The sequence below is a fragment of the Nanorana parkeri genome, unplaced genomic scaffold (assembly GCF_000935625.1).
Source record: "Nanorana parkeri isolate BGI_ZX_2015 unplaced genomic scaffold, ASM93562v1 scaffold24, whole genome shotgun sequence".
NCBI lineage: Eukaryota > Metazoa > Chordata > Amphibia > Anura > Dicroglossidae > Nanorana > Nanorana parkeri.
Genome location: NW_017306292.1, coordinates 1,881,646 through 1,900,659, shown reverse-complemented (window position 1 = coordinate 1,900,659; position 19,014 = coordinate 1,881,646). Strand labels below are relative to the sequence as shown.

The 19,014-nt window shown below is 39.8% G+C and overlaps 1 protein-coding gene across 2 annotated transcripts in view; it reads left to right on the top strand.

The window, feature by feature from the left end:
- The window catches only part of ATP8A1 (ATPase phospholipid transporting 8A1), a 221,380-nt gene that overhangs the window by 179,859 nt on the left and 22,507 nt on the right, over positions 1–19,014 (top strand). For both annotated transcript variants that reach the window (XM_018564825.1, XM_018564824.1), the window contains 3 exons: positions 7,760–7,834; positions 7,912–8,034; positions 15,464–15,542. In XM_018564825.1, the coding sequence (XP_018420327.1) occupies positions 7,760–7,834; positions 7,912–8,034; positions 15,464–15,542 (277 nt within the window). The remainder of the gene's footprint in view (positions 1–7,759; positions 7,835–7,911; positions 8,035–15,463; positions 15,543–19,014) is intronic.

Below are 19,014 nucleotides of genomic sequence, written 5' to 3'. Positions count from 1 at the left end.
GGCCATAGCCCCATCCCCATCTCAAGCTGACATTTGAATGGCTGCTTAGCGCGAAAGCTGACAGTGCTGCACTAGGGGGAGGCTGAGGAGCCTCTCGCCTAAAAAACTGGAAAGCATGCAGCTACCCACTGAAAACAGGGTCGCTGCCCACTTTTGGGTCATGACCCCCCAGTTGAGAACCAAGGCTTGTAAAAACTTAGCGTTAAACTTGTTATGCTTTAGGGAAATTGACCCCATTGCTATATGCAGATATATTACAATAACTGAATGAAGTTCAGAAACCGGTTACAATATTGCAAATCCTATTGCATTTACAAACAGCACAGTTGTCGTGGCTGCATTTCATTTTGTCTAAGCAAGCAGCCTTTTTTTTATTATTATCTATGGTCAAACACTACAACTAAATCTACATTTCTATATTGAATTCCCATAAGTTCTATCCCACTTTTAATAACCATATCCATCTTGAAGTTTCTAAACGTATTGCAAATGCCCAAAGTATATACTGCCTCGATGCACTGCATTCCACTCGGCCCTGTGAATATACCCCTCTTTGTGCATATTCACAACTCACACAGAGCCTGCCTTCTGAACTACAGCTAAACGTCTAACCAATGTAACATTTTCATTGCTTGCTGGAAGCAATGCATGATGGGATATGTAGTCCTGAGAAATCAAGATTGCATCACACCAAGCAGAGATGCAAAGCACACTGTAAATCCAGGAAGTTGTTGACTGTGATTTGTAAACAGAACACTCAGTACATAAAAGGTATTTTTTCAAGTCTGCTTTAGTGCATTATCAAAAATAACTATCGTATGTAGTCGTATTACAATGCTGATGTTATAACATGATAGTATATGTTGGGACTTTACAACTCTTTTCAGCAAATGTGTTTTCTTATACGCAGATAAACCCCATGAGAAAATCAGTTCACTGTGCCGTCTCAAAGCACAGCTTAGGTCTTCTCACAAGTGACAAAAGATTTTGACTTTTTCAGATACATGAATTACCACCAGATTGCCTCCTTTAAATTGCACAAACTGCACTGCAGATCTTTACATAGCCCATCTCTGTAGATGTTAAAGAAGAACTCTAGGCACATTTTTCTGTTAACCCTTGCAATGGGGCTACCCCCGCACTGCAAGGGTAAAGTGCTTGTTTGTGCCTAGGTGCAAAAATAACAGTTATAATGACCCGGACCTCACAATGGGCCAACTGTTGCATTGATCTCTCCAGTCTGTTGTATCCTACACTGCAGCAATAGTATTTTCCTCAGCGTCCTCACGTCCTATATACACTGTGTTTAGAACGTGATGACTCACAGGACGTTGGCCCGCTGCAGTGGATGGGGAGTGAGGTTCCAGGGGCCAGTCTAAGAGCAAGCTGGCTCCTTGCACCTAGACAAAAACAAGCACTTAATCCTTGCAGTGCAGGGGTAGCCCCACTGCAAGGGTTAAGAGAAAATTTGCCTGGAGATCTTCTTTAAGCTACTTATAAACCATACCCATGCATATGCTGATACACAGCAAAAATGTAAAAAGTGTGTCAGTCATTTAGGAACAGAAACTAAAAACTAGCTCAGTCATGAAGGGGTTAAAAGTGAGTCTAAAGCTGGCCATACACCTATAGATTATCTGCAGAGTTTCTATGGTCGGATGGAAAAAGTGCAACAGATTCCTCCATCTACGCTAAACTGTGTGGATGGAGGAATCTCCCGCTGTGCCAAGCTTCAGCATCTTGCTAGTCGGCCCGCTGGCTGTAAAAATACCTGAACAATCTGATTGGATGCAGGCACTGTTCAGCTATTTTGAGAGCCAGCGGGGCCGACTAGCAAGATACTGAAGCTGGGTGCCGTGGGCGATTCCTCCATCCACACAGTTTAGCGTAGATGGAGGAATCTGTTGCACTTTTTTCCATCTGACCATAGAAAATCTGCAGATAATCTATAGGTGTAAGGCCAGTTTTAGTGGGAATTTCTAATTTAATAATGACTATGATCAGACTGGTGTTGCTACTGGCATTACTATATTCTTGGAAGTAGCAGAGTTAAAATGCGCTCCCAGTTTACTAAACCTAAGTACATTACCATTTTCCATGCAGCAAACTAATTTGAACTCGAGCTCTACATATGTCTCGAAGAGCATAACCTTAGCATCTAACTACAGCCAGTGAAATGTAAAGTAGTTACTCTGGTGTTCCGCTCTATGCAGTCCATTTACACTGCCTTATTAAATAAACCCAGGCGTATCCGTTTGCCCATGTTTACGCCAACAAGACCCGTTCTGTTGTAACATGTGGAAACGGTTAGAAAGCTGGTAAAATAAAATAAAGCAATTTTCTTCTATAGAGTTTTGCAAGTGAATGATTTCCACTTCTCTGTATTTTATTAAAGATCGGCTCTGAGAGCATTTAACAAATTTTCCCTTTTGGCTTTTGGTTGTAAATGATTTTTCACTGTCGTTTTAGAGTCCTAAAGAAAACAGATTTAATGCAATTCTGAGGCATTTTGATGATTTCCCAGATAGGCCTTTTCTGCCAAGTAAAACAAGCTTAGCAGATGTTGAAAAGGCCATTGCTAGAACTGAGAAGGCAAGAAGCCCATCAAGGAATGTGTTGAGCAGAGACAACTGCTTGTTTTGAATGTCTCCTTTGAGCTGGTCTTTGTGCTGAGCAGGCGTGGGAGCAGAGACTTATTGACTATTTGTGAGCTGCTGTTTAATATGCAGAAATGCTGCATCGGTAAAGTGGCTCTTGCAGGGCTACCTCCACTCCCCTCTTGTGCCTGGAAAACGAAAGAAAAGCTCTAAAAACCTCTCAATGACAACAGGCATTAAAGAACACAACGGAGTTATGTGACCTTTCCACAGCAGCAAGCTACATGTCTACGCTAGGTGGAAATGTCAAAGTGATTAATATAAATATCACAGATACGACTTTCTCCTGTACCTAGAAAAAAAAAAAGCTAAAGCAATATTTTATAACTTTATTTACACTTTGAAAACATTAACTTGAGATATTGCACAGGTGAAAATGTATAGACGGGATTAAAGTGTACAATCTCACCTAAAGTTTGCTCATTTGTGTTGAGATTGTAGTCCATCACGGGAGTGAGCTTGGAGCAGTGGCTTCTTTACATAACATACAGGGACCATGCGGAACAAAAGTAGCCACCCTCCAGAAGGAAGGACAGTGTCAGCACCAATTCAGAGATGTTTTTGAGGATCAACAGCCGAGTGATACACATTGAATTCTTTTTTTAAAGATTTAACTCCTGTGTTTAGTGTCACTTTAAAGTGTATATCTAAACTCGAGAACAAAAATATAATGTGTTGTATTTTTTCCTTTTTTTAGGCTTTTTTTTTTTTAACTAGTGATCCTGCCTGTAACACACTTCTTGTCCTAGGGTGACGAGACTCACTCCCTGTTGCTGTAAATATGGTGGGGCAGCCTTTTTACCCCAGGGGACAGCTACAGACTTCTGGTTGGATCAGCTGGTATTTTTTGCACTTGCCCAACAGCAATAACAAAATGCGTTTAAGGGCGTTCTAATGTCCCAGCATATCCTATCCTGTTATAACATCAGCATTGTATTGGGAATACATACTGGATTTGTTTTTAAATGCAATCAAAGCTTACTCTGAAAAAATCCCTTTTATGTAGTAAGTGTTACCTTCTTTCTACCCATCACTTTCATCAACTTCCTGGATTCCCAGTGTGCTTTGCATCTCTTTCCCTGCTGCTTGATGTGATGCAGTCTCAATTTCTCAAGACTACATATAACATCATGAATTGCTTCAGGCAAGCAATTACTGTATATGTTGAGTTGTAGTTTAGAAGGCAGGCTCTGTGAGCGGTGACACAAGTAAGGACATATTCACAGGGCTGAGTGAAATTGTGTCCCTGCATTGAGGCAGTAAATCCTATGGGCATCTTCAATAAGAAATTTTGCAAACTTCTGCATGGGTATGGTTATTAGGAGTGGGATAGAACTTATGGAAATTCAATATAGAATAAACTACACAATTATTTTTAGTTTTTGGGCATAGATACCCTTTTAATGGTATATTTAAAATACCAAAAGGGAGAGACGTTAATAGTTGTGGTTTATTTGCACTTTAATTTCTCATGCGTTTCCTCCTTTGATGCATAAACTGTTTCCCTAACAAACTGCAGCTGCCATTAGTACTGTGCGATTTGACACACGTGCAGAAGGCATTAGTGCTTATTAGTGCATCAGGCCCTGGTCGAGAACATTGTTCTTTCACAATATACAAGCAAATACAGTATATGTGAATGTATATTTTCCAAAAAGTAATGCTACGGATCCACATGCTTTAAGTGTTTAAAGGGTACGTTATGTATTTAGTATTTCATGCGTTTAAAAGCAATGTGTTCAAGTATTTTTTAAAGCCTACAAAGAACTTCAAGCAGCTTAGCTGAAGGTTTTAAAGCAACTTTCAGCTAAAGTTTAGGGATGTCAAAGACAGATGATGGTGGGAGTGTTGGCTGTAACTTTAAACAAGCTTGCAAGCAGGTTTCAGCAGGCTCTCAAGTTTTGTGTAGTGTAGTGTTGCAGCTTACTGATGCCTGCTACAAGCTTGTCGAAAGTCAACGCCATTATGATGTGTTGAACCTACTCAAATCGGAGCTCAGCGGTGCTTTTAAAGGTTTCTAGACCGTTGTGTGTAGCTTGCTAAATGCTTTGTAAAAACTTACTATACAAACTGCTCTTTTACAAGCTGAAGTCCATATGTATGAGGCCTTTTTTTTTTTTTTTTTTTTTTTTTAAATGTCTCTGTTGTCATGATGGGCTTTATGATATATAGTGGTGAATATTACGAGAGAGGGCCATTTCACCGTTATGCCATTGGGTCACAGCACTCCTTAGTATAAAGTTGTGCATGTGTCAATGGACTTTGGGCTTATGTTCATGACATTAGTTTGGAATGCTTCCGAGTTCATTCATAATTCATTAACAGGTGGATTTCACCTGCAGTTCAACATCTTCTGACCTGTATTTGACTTGCTTAAAGTTGGCTTTGCAATCCCATAGATTTGTATGGGAAAACAAAACCCTCTTGAAGCAAACAAAAGCCAGTTGACACAGACCTTTGCTTGATTTGTCTATGCGCTTCCTGTGTGACTTAATCGCGTGCTTATTAACTTTGATGACATAGCTTGGCTTCAACATGCAGTTTAATTTTCCACTGTGTATTTGGCAGATGAGCAAGAATATTCATATCCATTGTGGATATGCACTTCCTGGCCAAAAAAGTCACACAACTTTGTTGGACCGCCTTTAGCTTTGATTACGGCACCCATTCGCCATGGCATCATTTTAACAAGCTTATGCAATGTCACAACATTTATTTCTGTCCACAGTTGCATTAGTGATGATGGAAGAGTTTGACCACTGTGTAAAGTCTTCTCCAACACATCCCAAAGATTCTCAATGGGATTAAGGTCTGGACTCTGTGGTGACCAATCCATGTGTGTAAATGATGTCTCATTCTCCCTGAACCATTTGTAAACAATTTGAGTTCGATGAATCCTGGCATTGTCATCTTGTAATATGCCCATTAGATCAGGCAGTTAAAAATACCTGGTCATGCAGTATATTCAGGTACGAGGTGACTTCATTTTTAGGGACATAACATTGCTGAACCTAGACCTGACCAACGTAAGCAAATCCAGGTCATAACACTTCCCAAAATCCAGGTGGTGACTTTTTTTGGCCTGACAGTGTATTTGGCATGCATTGATGCCTCTCCATAGAGTTCTATGACTACCACTACATACTCACAGATAAATGTCCATCTAAGATTCATCTAACATGGCGCACTGTATGGTAAATGTGTTGGAAAATCTTCTGCATATATGATTGCATGAAAAAAGAAAATCGGAAAAGAAGCATCTACAATGTACAGAAGGTGAAACTCGAATAATTAGAATATCGTGCAATTAGAAGACCATTTAAAGGCTCAGGAACCCTTTGCAGGTGTTATGGCTTAATTAGCTGATTAGGGTGGGACACTTTGATCAATGCAGAAAAATCCTGCAAAATTGTTACATTTATTGAAAAATGTATACAGTTCTGACACCCTGTAATGCTGGCCATTTAATACAAATTTCATTAGAAAAATAGACCAAGCATTCAAAAAGAAAAAAATGTTGAATAGTTAATGGGGGTCATATCGACAATCATTTTTCAACCACAGTGACGGAAAAAAAATTAAAGTAGCAGGATGGAATTATTTTTTTTTTTTTTTACACACATGAAATTCTAACAGTGAATGTGTTTTTTTATTTGGGGAAACTCCATTTGTTCCAAAATCAAACATCAAGCCCATCAGGGCATTATTGAATGTTTTGATAGTGTAACATAGTTTTAATGCAGCGTCTGTTCTGATGTAAGTGTATGCTCCTCTGTGTAAAGAAGAGGCCTATGTTGACTAAAAGTGTTTTTACAAATTAAAATTTGGCCAGATTCTGCAAAAAAAACATTTTTACTTTGCCACTTAGGTAATTTTGTAGACGTATGTCTAAAGAAAAAAAAACAAATTCTGTCAATTTTATTTTGAGCTGGTGTGAGTTTTAGAATTATCTCCCAGAAGTGCATCTGCTTTTCCACTTACTGCAAAGCTTGCCGTTTTAATCCTATATGTAGCAATTTGTTTTTGTCTTTTTTTTTTTCTTCTCCCAAGCTCTGCTTTCACCGAGGGAACAGGCTTGTCCTAAGCAACTGTTCTTGTGGAAGGCAGCCCGGGTATATATATTGATAAATGGTGAATTTGTAGCAATTCATCCTTTCCTAATGTGGCTAAATGAAGCATTCAGTGTAACAGAGGCCGGGCAATTGTTTCTAAGATTCATTTGTAGTGCATGTCATGCACTTTTTGTGTCTTAGGGGAAAGCACCCCCCTTCCCTTGTTTCTTTAATCCTTTCATTGCTAGCTAGGCTTTTGGCTTGTTTGCTAACTGCTCATTGTAAATTACTGCATCTAATCTTTAGACAAATTGCCTATTTTAAACAGATTTCTAATCAAAACAGAATGTCGACTGTATGTACTTAAGATCTCTTTGTTATGTACAATACGAAAACAGAAGAGGTGAATTTTTTTAATGAATTTATTTTTATTTTCTTATTTAAGGGATTCTGTCACAAAGCAGAATTCCAGCGTGAGAAGGCACTGATAAAAGCAGTCAAGCCCTGCTTCTTAGAAAATTTACTAATTCCAGAAATATGAATGAGATGCTGATAAGCAACACTCCAAGTCACCTGAGGGCCCAGAAACTTGTGTAAAGCTTGGAAGTTGGTGGCTTCTTTTTTTCAAGCTTTGTGACGTATTCCTTTGAAGGTCCATCAATGTAAAAGTGATGTTTACAATGCTGAATTGACGTGAAGGAATATTAATGTTTGTGTATCTTGGCAGATAAAAATGTATCACCTGTTGCATTGTTAGAGTTTTTGGCTGGAATTGCCCAGCACAATGATGAACCTTCTTGTATTCTTCTGCAAATGCATTAAGGCCCCATACACATTGTTTCACACTTATTGGTGCTCTGGAACTGCATTCAAAATGCTTGAAGAAATATGTGGCCTTCTAGTCAATGGTGCTCCTGTGTTTTGGATTTGGAGGTCCAGTGCCACTGACTAGAAAAGTGCCAGTCTCGCCATGTAGTTTGTCACTTCATCCAGTGCACAACTTTAGTTTATTGCTCTTCAGAATCTGATATATTTTTTGTTTGTTTCCAGATCTGGTTTGCTTTTATGAATGGTTTTTCTGGTCAAATCCTCTTTGAAAGATGGTGCATTGGTCTTTACAATGTGGTAGGTGGATGAGTCTTGTGTAGGAACGCATTTTAAGTTATAAACATTTCCTTGGTAAAATATCTGTTGTTCCACAGATGTTCACTGCCCTTCCTCCTCTGACTCTTGGAATATTCGAAAGGTCTTGTCGCAAAGAGAACATGCTAAAGTACCCTGAATTATACAAAACATCTCAAAAAGCTCTGGATTTCAATACTAAGGTAAGTGGTGCTTTTTACAAGGGTAGTAGGTGAACTTTTGATGATGACTAAAAGAATAATTGAATTGCCTACATCAACAAATGATGTTCTCCATTTCATGTGTACTGTGTGAAAGGAAGGTCGCTGTGTACTATACTGGTAGTGGAGAGCATTTACATTCTGGAGCTCATTGTCATATTTACAATTTATGCAAAAACAAGACTTCTAATAAAATATTAATATTTTTATGGTACCATTTAAACTTTAAAAAATACACTGTGGTCATAAAGGGATGGACATGGTAAGCGACAACACTCAGGTGCTAAACTGGTACTAAGGGTCCAAAAGTGTGCCAAGAAAACATCCCCCACACCATTATACTACCAGCCTGCACCTTTGACACAAGGCAGGATGGATCCATGCTTTCATGTTGTTTGCTCCAAAATCTGACCCGACCATCTGAATGTCGCAGCAGAAATCGAGACTAATCCTACCAGGCAATGTTTTTCCAATCTGCTATTGAGTTTTGGTGAGCCTTTGCAAATTGTAGACTCTGTTTCCTGTTCTTAGCTGACAGAAGTCGCACCCGGTGTTGACTTTTGCTGCTGTAGCCTGTCTGCTTCAAGGTTCAACATGTGTGTTCAGAGATTCTCTTCTGCATATCTCAGTTATAACAAGTAGTTATTTTAATTATTGTTGCTTTTCTATCAGCTTGAACCAGTCTGGCTCTTCTCCTCTGACCTCTGGGATCAACAAGGCATTTTCACCCAGAGAACTGCCGCTCACTGAATATTTTCTCTTTTTCAGACCACTCTCTGTAAACCCGAGAGATGGTTGTGTATGAAAATCTCAATAGATGAGCAGTTTCTGAAATACTCAGACCAGCCCGCCTGGCATCAACCAATCCCCTTTTTTTTTCCCTATTCTGATGGTTGCTGCCATGTGATTGGCTGATTTTAGATATTTGAGTTAACGAGCAGTTGAACAAGTTTACCTAATTAGGTAGTGTGTGTGTTTTTCAAGAGGGTTGCAGCACTCAACGATTTATTAGACCAAACTTTACAGAATTGTTTCCATTTACATTGCAACCGCTTTAGGACAAAGAATCTGCCCTTCCTTAAGGAGCGCCTATGGGGTGGGAAGTCTGCTGGAGCAAGGAAGAAGGTTAGTATTTCTTACCATGCCCCCTAGGCAAAGCGAACATTTAACCACTATAGTATTGGGAATGAGAATTTTTTTTTGCTGCTAATGAATAACTGCTTAATGATAACATTGCTGCAGTGGGATATGGAGGAGTAAATGTTTTTTTAATCATGGTCACCGCTGGTTCCTTCTAGGGAGTGGGCCAGAGAGAGGTTGCTTCCTCTCTTATACCTATTGCACTGATTTAGTCTAAAGCGTTGGTGCTGGAGGAAGCGGTACTGAAATCAGTGCCAGTGTGCTGCCCAAATTTACATTCTTGTCATGTGCCTTTGTAAAAAATCTGCCGTTCTGTATCTTGTGCAACACTGGCTTAAATCTAAAGATTAGATTAATTGAGTGGAAACCTGGTTTATTCACCCAAAGACAATGCCTTTTCACCACTGATTGCAGTGGCTTCTACTTGTTTGTACTGTAAATATTTTCTCCCATGACATTATTAAGTTGTCTTTTAGAAGAAGCACTTTTCTTTTTGGATGTCATGCCTTATGTGTTTGTCATTTTCTGCAGTAATGGATTATCAGCCACTGTGGAAAATTGTCTAAACAACAATGAGGAGGGAAGCATGGTAGATGTGGCCCAGGCTTCATATTTTTTTTTTCTGCTTCCTAGGAAGAAAAAAAAAACCCTTTTGCAACATGTTTCACATCTCAAACATAAAAAAGGGAATTAACTGGAATTTAAACAAATTCAGAGTGATGATTTCATGGTAGGCATTTAGAAAGTAAAAGAATCGTGTAGAACAATTTACCGTGAACGCAAATCCTGTATACTGTGTTCAAAAAGTACAAAAACATCCCTCGGCTTCTAATTTCTTGCTTCACGTCCTCCTTTTCTCATGCAGACAATGTCTTTCTCATAAATTCATTTCCAACTGCATGAAATGTAATCCTTGCATGTTCATTTATTTTTGTTACTAACGCACTTAAAGGGACAGTCATTATTTTTAGTTTACTTTGTTTTAATGTTTTTTTTATGTATTTCTATATTCCATAATTTGACTTTCTACATGTACAGATCTGTAGATTATCCTTCTAGTGGTGGTATATATAACATATAACAAGCCACAAAAATTAAATCTGTTTTCAGTTAGTCTGGGAAGACTGATAGACTTGCATTAAAAGAGAGCTGTAAAGTGCAACTACTATGCATCACTAGTTAGCAAGAAGTGCGGACTGCATATGCCGTGTATACATATGGCATTCTTCCTGTAAATATGTATTTACTAACAATAAATAGTTGTAAAATAAACCATGGACACTGTGATAAAATAACCTTAAAACACTAATCCCATTACCATGAATATCTATTAACAAAAATAGATTCCTTCAGGAGGGGGAGAGCTTTCTGTAAAATCAGATGGGACCAAAGGTATGCTCATTTAATCCATCAGGAGGAAAATCTCTAGAGCATTTTTAGATGTAAGCCTAAAAATGGTTCCTTTCCACTTCTTCAAATACTTTTTTTTCTCATATTTATATAATGCCAATATATGCTGCACTTCTTCTTTTATAGTACTTCTTCAAACATTCATATTGGACCCTGCCATAGTCATGCAGGCACATTCACACATTCTCTAGAATCAATTTTATACCGAAACCAGTTAAAGAGCAATTCTAGGTATTGAAACCGATCTTGCTATCCAGTAACCAGCGGATGTCCTAAAATCAGAAGATTATTCTCAGTTTACCTAAATCTGCGTTCTCTCTCATGCACTGCATACACAAAACACCTCACGGGGTCAGTCGTAGGAGTGTATTACCTGAAGTCATAGTGGCAACAATGCCTGTCTGCTAAGTACTTCAAGGCTTCATTTTCAGTTTTGGCAAAAGATTACCTTTACCATGCAGGTAACACAGGTTCCTTCCATCCAGAGCAGAAAACCATAGGACGGGTTCATACGGATCGTTTTGTAGCCGCAATTGAAGTATGGTTGATTTGTAGAGATCATTGGTTTCAGGGCAGGTTCACACCATTTTCTGGTCCAGATCTGGAACGCACTGCTTTGTGTTTTGCCGCGTTCAATTTTAGGTCTTGCTGGGGGACCTCTGCAAGACCTAAAGATAGCCAGGAAAAGAGCAGCACAATGCTTGCACATAAGAGACATGAACTTACCACAGTTGTTGTTTTCAGAGCTGCTCAAATGATCATATCCAGGGACAACCTGGGCAGCAATGCCTCTCCACTTATCCATCTTATTATTGTTCTTATACTGCCCATGTCTCGGATCATACAGCTCTGGGCAGGCTTCCACAAGTTCTACAAAGAATTCGGTGTCCACTTCAGCCATCATGGTTCCTGTCTTCACAAATCTTTCTCTCCACAGAAGCAGGAAGTCTAGGGGTGATGAGCTCATACAAACCAGCCCAAAAAAAAAAAAAAATTCCCATTGCGTTGCATTCCAGTATGTTCCATTGCGTTTTTGACACGTGTGTACGCAATATTTTTCTGGTCTGGTCTGGAACTGACTGCGATGGTGTGCCTGGGGGCCAAGAAGAGCATAGGGAAACATTGGGATGCATTTTAGGTCCAGAAACAATCTGGTGTGATCTGGAGGTGGTGTGAATGGGCCCTCAGTGTGGACAAAGGGCTAAGCAACCATTGCTCATGTATCATGTTTTAAAGTGTATCTCTAGATTTGATTTATTATGTTTTTGAACCATTGTCACCAGAACAAAAACTGATAGGAAATCCAGAATGTTGAGGTTAAAAAAAGCGTGTAGAGGGGCAACTTGTCTAAGAGGGAATTCCTCCTCGCTTTGGAGAGATTTCCACTTGCTTCCTGTTGTGTCCCCCAGATGGGAAATAAAGGGAAAGCTCCCCAAAACAAAATCTCTTCATGTCAATGCTATCCAAAACTTCAAATCGCTCCAGCGATGGACTACAATCTCAATACAAATTAGTAAAATAAACATGAGATTGTAGTTCATCACGGGAGCAAGCTTGGAGTGCTGACTACTTTACAACACACACTGGGACCATGGGGAACAAAAGTAGCCCCCCTCCCGAAGGAAGGACAGTGTCAGCACCAATTTAGAGATGATTTGAGGATCTACAGCCGAGTGATACACAAATAAGATACATTTTTATTAATAGTTAAGGTGCTTGAATGTATTTTTAAGATTCAACTCCTAAGTTCACTGTCACATGAAACCTGGTAGATAATACAGTTAACTGGTTTTATCAATGCAAGCAAGAATGATGTGTAAAAATGAAAGTCAATACTCTGCTTTCTTGGTTTATAGCGTTCTTATTAATTGTGAGAATAAGAAATGAATGTAATCATATTTTATTATGTCTTATAATACTTTTTCCCTCAACATTGTTCACTAAGAACTCAATAATTTATTGTCTCAGCTGCCTTTCATTGTCAAATAAATGAGTTTAGATATTACTATAGGCTAGATTTTCAGCGTTCAGCTTCAGAATTATATTGCTTATCTTGGCTTTCCCATCTCGGAACCTTCTAGCACGTAACACTTGCTCTGGCTGGGGGGAAAAAAAGAGAGGAGGAAAACTATTTTATGTCAATGTGATTTGAGACTTTCAGCCTGACAAATGGGGAATAATGCAATTAATCAAAAATACAGCAAACCACTCCGCGATCCTCCAACTGTTTTTACTGGACTGAGTTTTGAAATTTCATATTCCACCTCCTTTCCCGATCATTATTTGTATTTAATGTTCAGCTTGAATAGGCTGGGGAATAGACGCATTTCATTTCTAGTGTGAGGTATTTGAGATGCTTGTTATGGAAAGAAGGGTGAAAGGTTAAAAGGGCCCCACAGGGGTGACAGGATTAGTATGTGACTTGTATCAGTCAGGAGAATGGGAGGGAAGCAGCTCATTTATCTTGCACCCACCTGTGCTGCCTGTCATACAAAATGCAGAGGTAACGATGCAGTAAGTGAGCTGCATGAACATATACAGCCACAGGGCCATCTGCCAAGGATGGGGTTAATAGCTCCTTAGCGTTAAATGAGATCAGCTAATGCACATCTAAAATCGCAATGACTTGCTCAATCAGCAATGGATGGCCTAGGAGGAAAGTGATTTTTTTTTCCAGCCCTGTGTGGCCGTGTTTTCTCAGCAAAACATAAAAAAGGAACCAGTAGCTATCATTTGACACAATTGATTACCATGTCTTTTTTTTTTTAGCAGCTAGTTTACATTTCTTCTTTTTTAATTTTTTTTTTATTTAGCAGATATTTTTTTTTAATTGCACTGACAGTTTCTGCAGCACTTGTACATTCTGGGGGGAATTTATAAAAACTGGAGCAGACAGAATCTGGAGCAGTTGCCCATGAAAACCAATCAACTTATTTCTTCAGTTTGTTCAGTTAAGATTTGAAAGAGAGGAGCTGATTGGTTGCCATGAACAGCTGCTCCAGTTTTTGTCTGCTCCAATTTTGATAAATCCCCCTCATTGTATATTCACCACAATCCCTGTCCTCAAGGAATTTATAATCTACGATCCCTTTCTCATATGCACAAATACTAGGGCCAATTTAGATAGGAGTCCCTAAACATACCAGCATATCTTTGGAGTGTGGGAGAACATGGGAGTACCCAGAGGAAACCCACACGAGAGAACATGCAAACTCCAGATAGTGTCCTGGCCAGGATTCAACCTGAGGATCCCAAAGTAGAAGTGCTAACCACTAAGCTGTATTGTTAAAAGCTCCTGTTACCTTTCTGCTCATATCACTATTGACATAATTATATAGGTTTTTTGGGGTTCAATTTCTTCTATATGTGCAACAGAAGTATTTTGAATGCATATTTTTGTGTGCTCTTTTCCTGACTGTGCTAACTTACTTGCTTATACAGTGGTACCTCAGTTCACAAACTTAATTTGTTCCACGATTCTGGTCGCAAACTGAATCAAACTGTGATCAGATCTCGACTAGAGGAAGCCACGACCATGTGTCAGAGCGGGGAAAATGGCTGTGGTTGTGTTAGTCACCCGATGCAGAGTTCGTGAACGGAAGCAAAATTTTGCTGAACTTCCTGTTCGTGAACCGAATTGTTCGCAAACAGAAGCGTTTGTGAACCAATGGTACCACTGTAGTTCTCTCTGTGAGCTATAGACTAATTTTGTGCTCATGCAAACAATGCAATTTGTATAAGCTTTACTTGGCCCTATGGGCAGTAACAAGTACTTATAGTGGCAAAAGGTTTAAGGGGGCAGTCATGATACAGGAGCCTTCAAGAAGCTCAGTCCATGAGCTGCCACATAAACATATGTGCTTCATTCTGCATATTAATGAGTTTGCAGAGAAAGAGGGAGGAGCAACCAGAAGGGTAGGGAATACTTTTCCATTCTGTTCCATTTAATTGCAGGATACCTCCTTCTCTTACCAGCATTAGGATACTAATACTCTAAAACAGCCGAGTTAGGCAAATGTCGTTTTTTTTGTTTTATTTTGAAAAACATTGGGAATGCTTATAGCTCACATTGTTCTCATTGCACTATCCCATTACTGCTTATGTTTGAGATCTAAATGAGAGTATATAGTTGAAGGGAATAATTGTGCCAGGTTCCAGGGGTGTGCAGTCTTGTCATGTAGTTCTCAACAACTTTCACTCTGTGTGAGACCTGTTGGCAATCGAAATGCAGATGTACCGCGTGTGTTGGCTGATTTCAGATTGCAGGTTTTTGAAGGATTTTTTGGAACAACATTCTATTGGTTTCAGCAGTAACCCTATCAGCTATAAACATTCATGCCATCTTGATCAGCAGGAGCATCAAATAGATCTTCACAAGAATGGTGTGCAATGACAAAGTCATCTCACTGAAAACATGGAGTTACTGTGCAGCAAACCTTCCATATTGTGACCACAGAAAAAGCATGGTGAATATGAACCACAGGCCCCCGTGTACACTGCAGTGTTTTGTAAATGCCTGTGTGTTGGAAGGTGCAGTGTAAATGGGACTTTTATACTGCTTTTTACAGGTTGGTCAAACCACTCAGCACTACCTACCCCCACCCTCTGGTGACATTTTCTATGGGTATCACAAATGTACATCCTCACATCTTTGCTAAATAACCATTTTCTAATGGTGCTGAGTTTTTTGTTTGGCAGGTTTTTATTTGTGTCTCTGTAAAGAAACTTATTTTTGCCTGCTGTGTAATAAGGCTTCAGGCTGGTGGCCTGACAGTCACACTTACTGCACACAGATAAAGATCGATTGATGGTTCACCAACTCCGCTCCTTACAAATTAATCTCTTCACTCTGTTCTCCTAGGTTTTCTGGGTTCATTGCCTGAATGGTCTTTTACACAGTGTTGTCCTGTTTTGGTTCCCATTGAAAGCCCTGCAGTATGGTAAGAGACATTCTGTTTGCATTGGTAATGAGTGACACACAAGGCATGCTTTAGCTTCCCATATTTAGAGGGGGTTTTTTTGTTTGGTTTTTTAAATAGGAGGTCTTTTATAACCTTATATGAGACTGTCAACATTTCTGTGTTAGCAGTATATGGCTCTGTGAAAAATATTTGTCAGTCGTGCAGTTTATTTTTTGCAGCTGTCACATTTAATTCAGTGAAATCTGTTTTTTATTGAACTAATAGAAGAAACTATAGAAAAAGTTGTCGTCTTTTTTTTTTTAATGCACCACAACCGCAAAAAAAGCCCTGCCCCATGCCCCCACTACCCAAGCCACTTCCGGATATGCATGCTACCGTACCCCAATGCAGACGTGTAAAGGGGCATAAAGACTCTTTCATGCAATTGCGGTCTGGTGTGCTCTGTTACAGCCCAACTTTGGGATACATTTAACCCCCTGCCCACACCTCCTTCCCATGCCCCACTATCTGATCACTGGATTTCTTTTTTTGAGTTTCCATATCAGTACCAGCATAACATGGCCCCTTCCTATTGGATGTCCATTGGCCAGGGTCTTCTCAGGATCCAGAAGAGGACCAACACCCGCTGAGGGGTGAGAAGACCAGTGCTCTCGGGCACCATCGCACCTCTGGATTCATGGTCCCCCCCTCCCGGAAATAGTGGTGAGGGAACTAGAGGTTGAACTTAGGTGAGTATATGTGACTTCACAAGGCAAGCGAAATATAAGCCCATCAGGATGGGTTAAAGGTGGGTGGAAGGGAGGGGTGGGGAAAAACTTTGACTGGAGTTGGGCTTTAAAGTAGTAGTAAACTCTCAAACATTTTATCAATGATGAATCTAGATTAAACAAATAAATACACATTGCCCAGCAAAGCATTGCTTTACATTTTTTTACCAAACGCCTAGAATCATTGTTTCTGAACAGCTTCTTCCAAGACTCTCAGCTCAGCTTCCCTGAACTTCCTGTCCAGTGCAAGATCACAAGGGTCAGAGCAGACTCCAGCAACTGTTCGCTAGCTTAAAGGAGGAGAGGGGGCAAGAAGGAAGAGAAGTAGCTTGATTTGCTGTGTCTGTGGAGACGGACACAGCTTACTAGCACACACAAGGGTGACTGCATAGCACTCTGCTTGAGAAAGGAGTCACTCTAAAACAGGAAGTCAGGACCAGTGCTCAGGGGACCTGCTGATCCTGCAGGAAACTAAAATATTTAAACATCAAGAATCAGTATCCATTTAAAATTAAAAACCTTTTGACTTTAACATTTTAACACGCATGGTGTAGCTTGTTAACACTTATTTGAATGGTCTTAAGGTGGCCATACACTGTACAACCCTCGCAAGACTTTTGTCTTGCGAGGGTTGTAAAGTAATTAAAAAAACGTATGATCTGACCATCTTGGACAGGCAGATCATACTTGTGATCATCGCTCAGGGGCGGGCTTCAGACGACTGCAATGCTGAACGGGCAGTGTGCGCGTGCGCACACCGGCCCATTCGGCAGTTGTCGGAACAAGCGCGCCAGTAACCCGCCGAGAATCGTACGATTCTCGACGGGTATTCCAGCCTGCTTGTTCAATTGAAGACGTGCGATCGTACAGTAGAAACGGTCGCACGCCTTCAATACACTTTGCGATTATCGTACGATCGCGGGATTTCCCGCAATTCTCATACGATCGTACAATGAATGGGCACCTTTACAATGCACTAAAAATTATGCATACGCCATTTTTAGTGACACAGCACACCTTAACACATTGTAGCGTGGTATTGCGCTTTGCAGTGTACTGCAGTGGCCAGGACGCAGTAGTGTGAGTAGGCCCGAAAGGTTTTATTTTACACGTTTGCTAAATTTACCATTCACAGATTCATAATAAATAGGAGCGTCCAGTCATTCAATGTTCATGCACAAAAATAACTATTTCACATCAAGGCAATATTTATTTTTGTAAATTTCACATTTTGGTTTGGAAACTAACACATGATAAAATAAAGCAAAACATAGCATAGGAAGGACAAATATTTTTCACAGCATTATGTATAAAATAAATCTGTATAAGCAGTTTGGCTTGTGTGTAAAAAAAATGTTTTATTCATGTTGAGAGGGGAGCACAATAAATGTTCACAGTTCAGACAGAAACATCTAAGAGAAATGTCTGTGTGTTTTTGTGGCAATATGCTTAGTTTCACCTACAGGCTGACATCTCATTTGTTATGCATTTGGTTTGCAGAATCTGGACACAATTTTTCTTTTTACATTTACTTTACACGTTTGGCAGATTTATAGCATTTGCTGTAAAGCCGGACTGTATATGTAGATCAGGATTGTTTCTGGAGTTCGTGAAACTGTAGCGAGGAGCCATTTGATGCCAACTCTACTAAGTGTGACCACATAGTTACAAATGTGATGTTTAAATGGGCCTAATTTATTTGCGTAAGCCACATAAATCGTAGGAACCTCCTATTACCTAGTGTTTTTAAGTGCTGCGTTCTGCTGGTTTAAGGTTAAAGCAGCTTATTCATATTTGGCACGGACGAGACCTGCCCAGAAACCAATGTTTTGGCTGTGGATCAGTCCGCAGTCTAAATACTGCCGCAGTGTTGTTTTTCTGAAGGGAACCTTCTGCCAGGGTGCTGCACCACACATACATTTTGTATTCTTTTCCCACCTGCAGCTGGCTGGGTCCACATCTTACCGATTGGTGTGTTTGTGTTATTATACTTTAAAAGCACAGTCGGTGCTCTGTACAGCATAAAAAGCCTATCATTTGTCAAGGGTACACTCAAGTCTAAGACCTGCTCTATTATGGTAACGCACAAAACTGACTGCGGTGACATTCATTTTGTGCAAGATGGAATTTCAGGGGGTGCGACAGAGTGGCTTGTGTCTATAAGCCTGCATTCACACCTAGGCTTCAGCATTGCAGCGCATTTTTTCACGATTTCGGCTAACGTGTTTGCGCATTTCTGAAAATCTTTATGCGTGCACATGAAGATGCGCACCTTAACTGGCAGATTGAAAGACATTACGGTCAATGGACAAATGTGTGCAAAAACGCACACAAAAATGTGCAAAACTTTGTCACACATTTCCATTGAAGTCTATTGGGGCAAACACGCTGCCCCGAAGAAGCTAAGGAACTTTTTTCAGCGACAGGCATTTTTGCAGCTTGCGACAAAAGACTCATGCGTGAACAGGGGCCATTGGAATTGAATAGGAATTAAAGCATTTTGTCGCTTTCATCTGTGTGACAAAATGTAGATGTGAGATGTTAATCTTGCAACTACTATTTAGGGTAAGAGCCTACCTCAACAATCAATTAAATTTATATCCAGTCAGGTGAGCTTCTGACAAATGTACAGCTTCTGACAAATGTAAAAGATTCCACAAGCAAATTGCAAAGTGTGTATGTGTAAATACAAATAGATTTCCATAGATAGCTGACAAATGCTT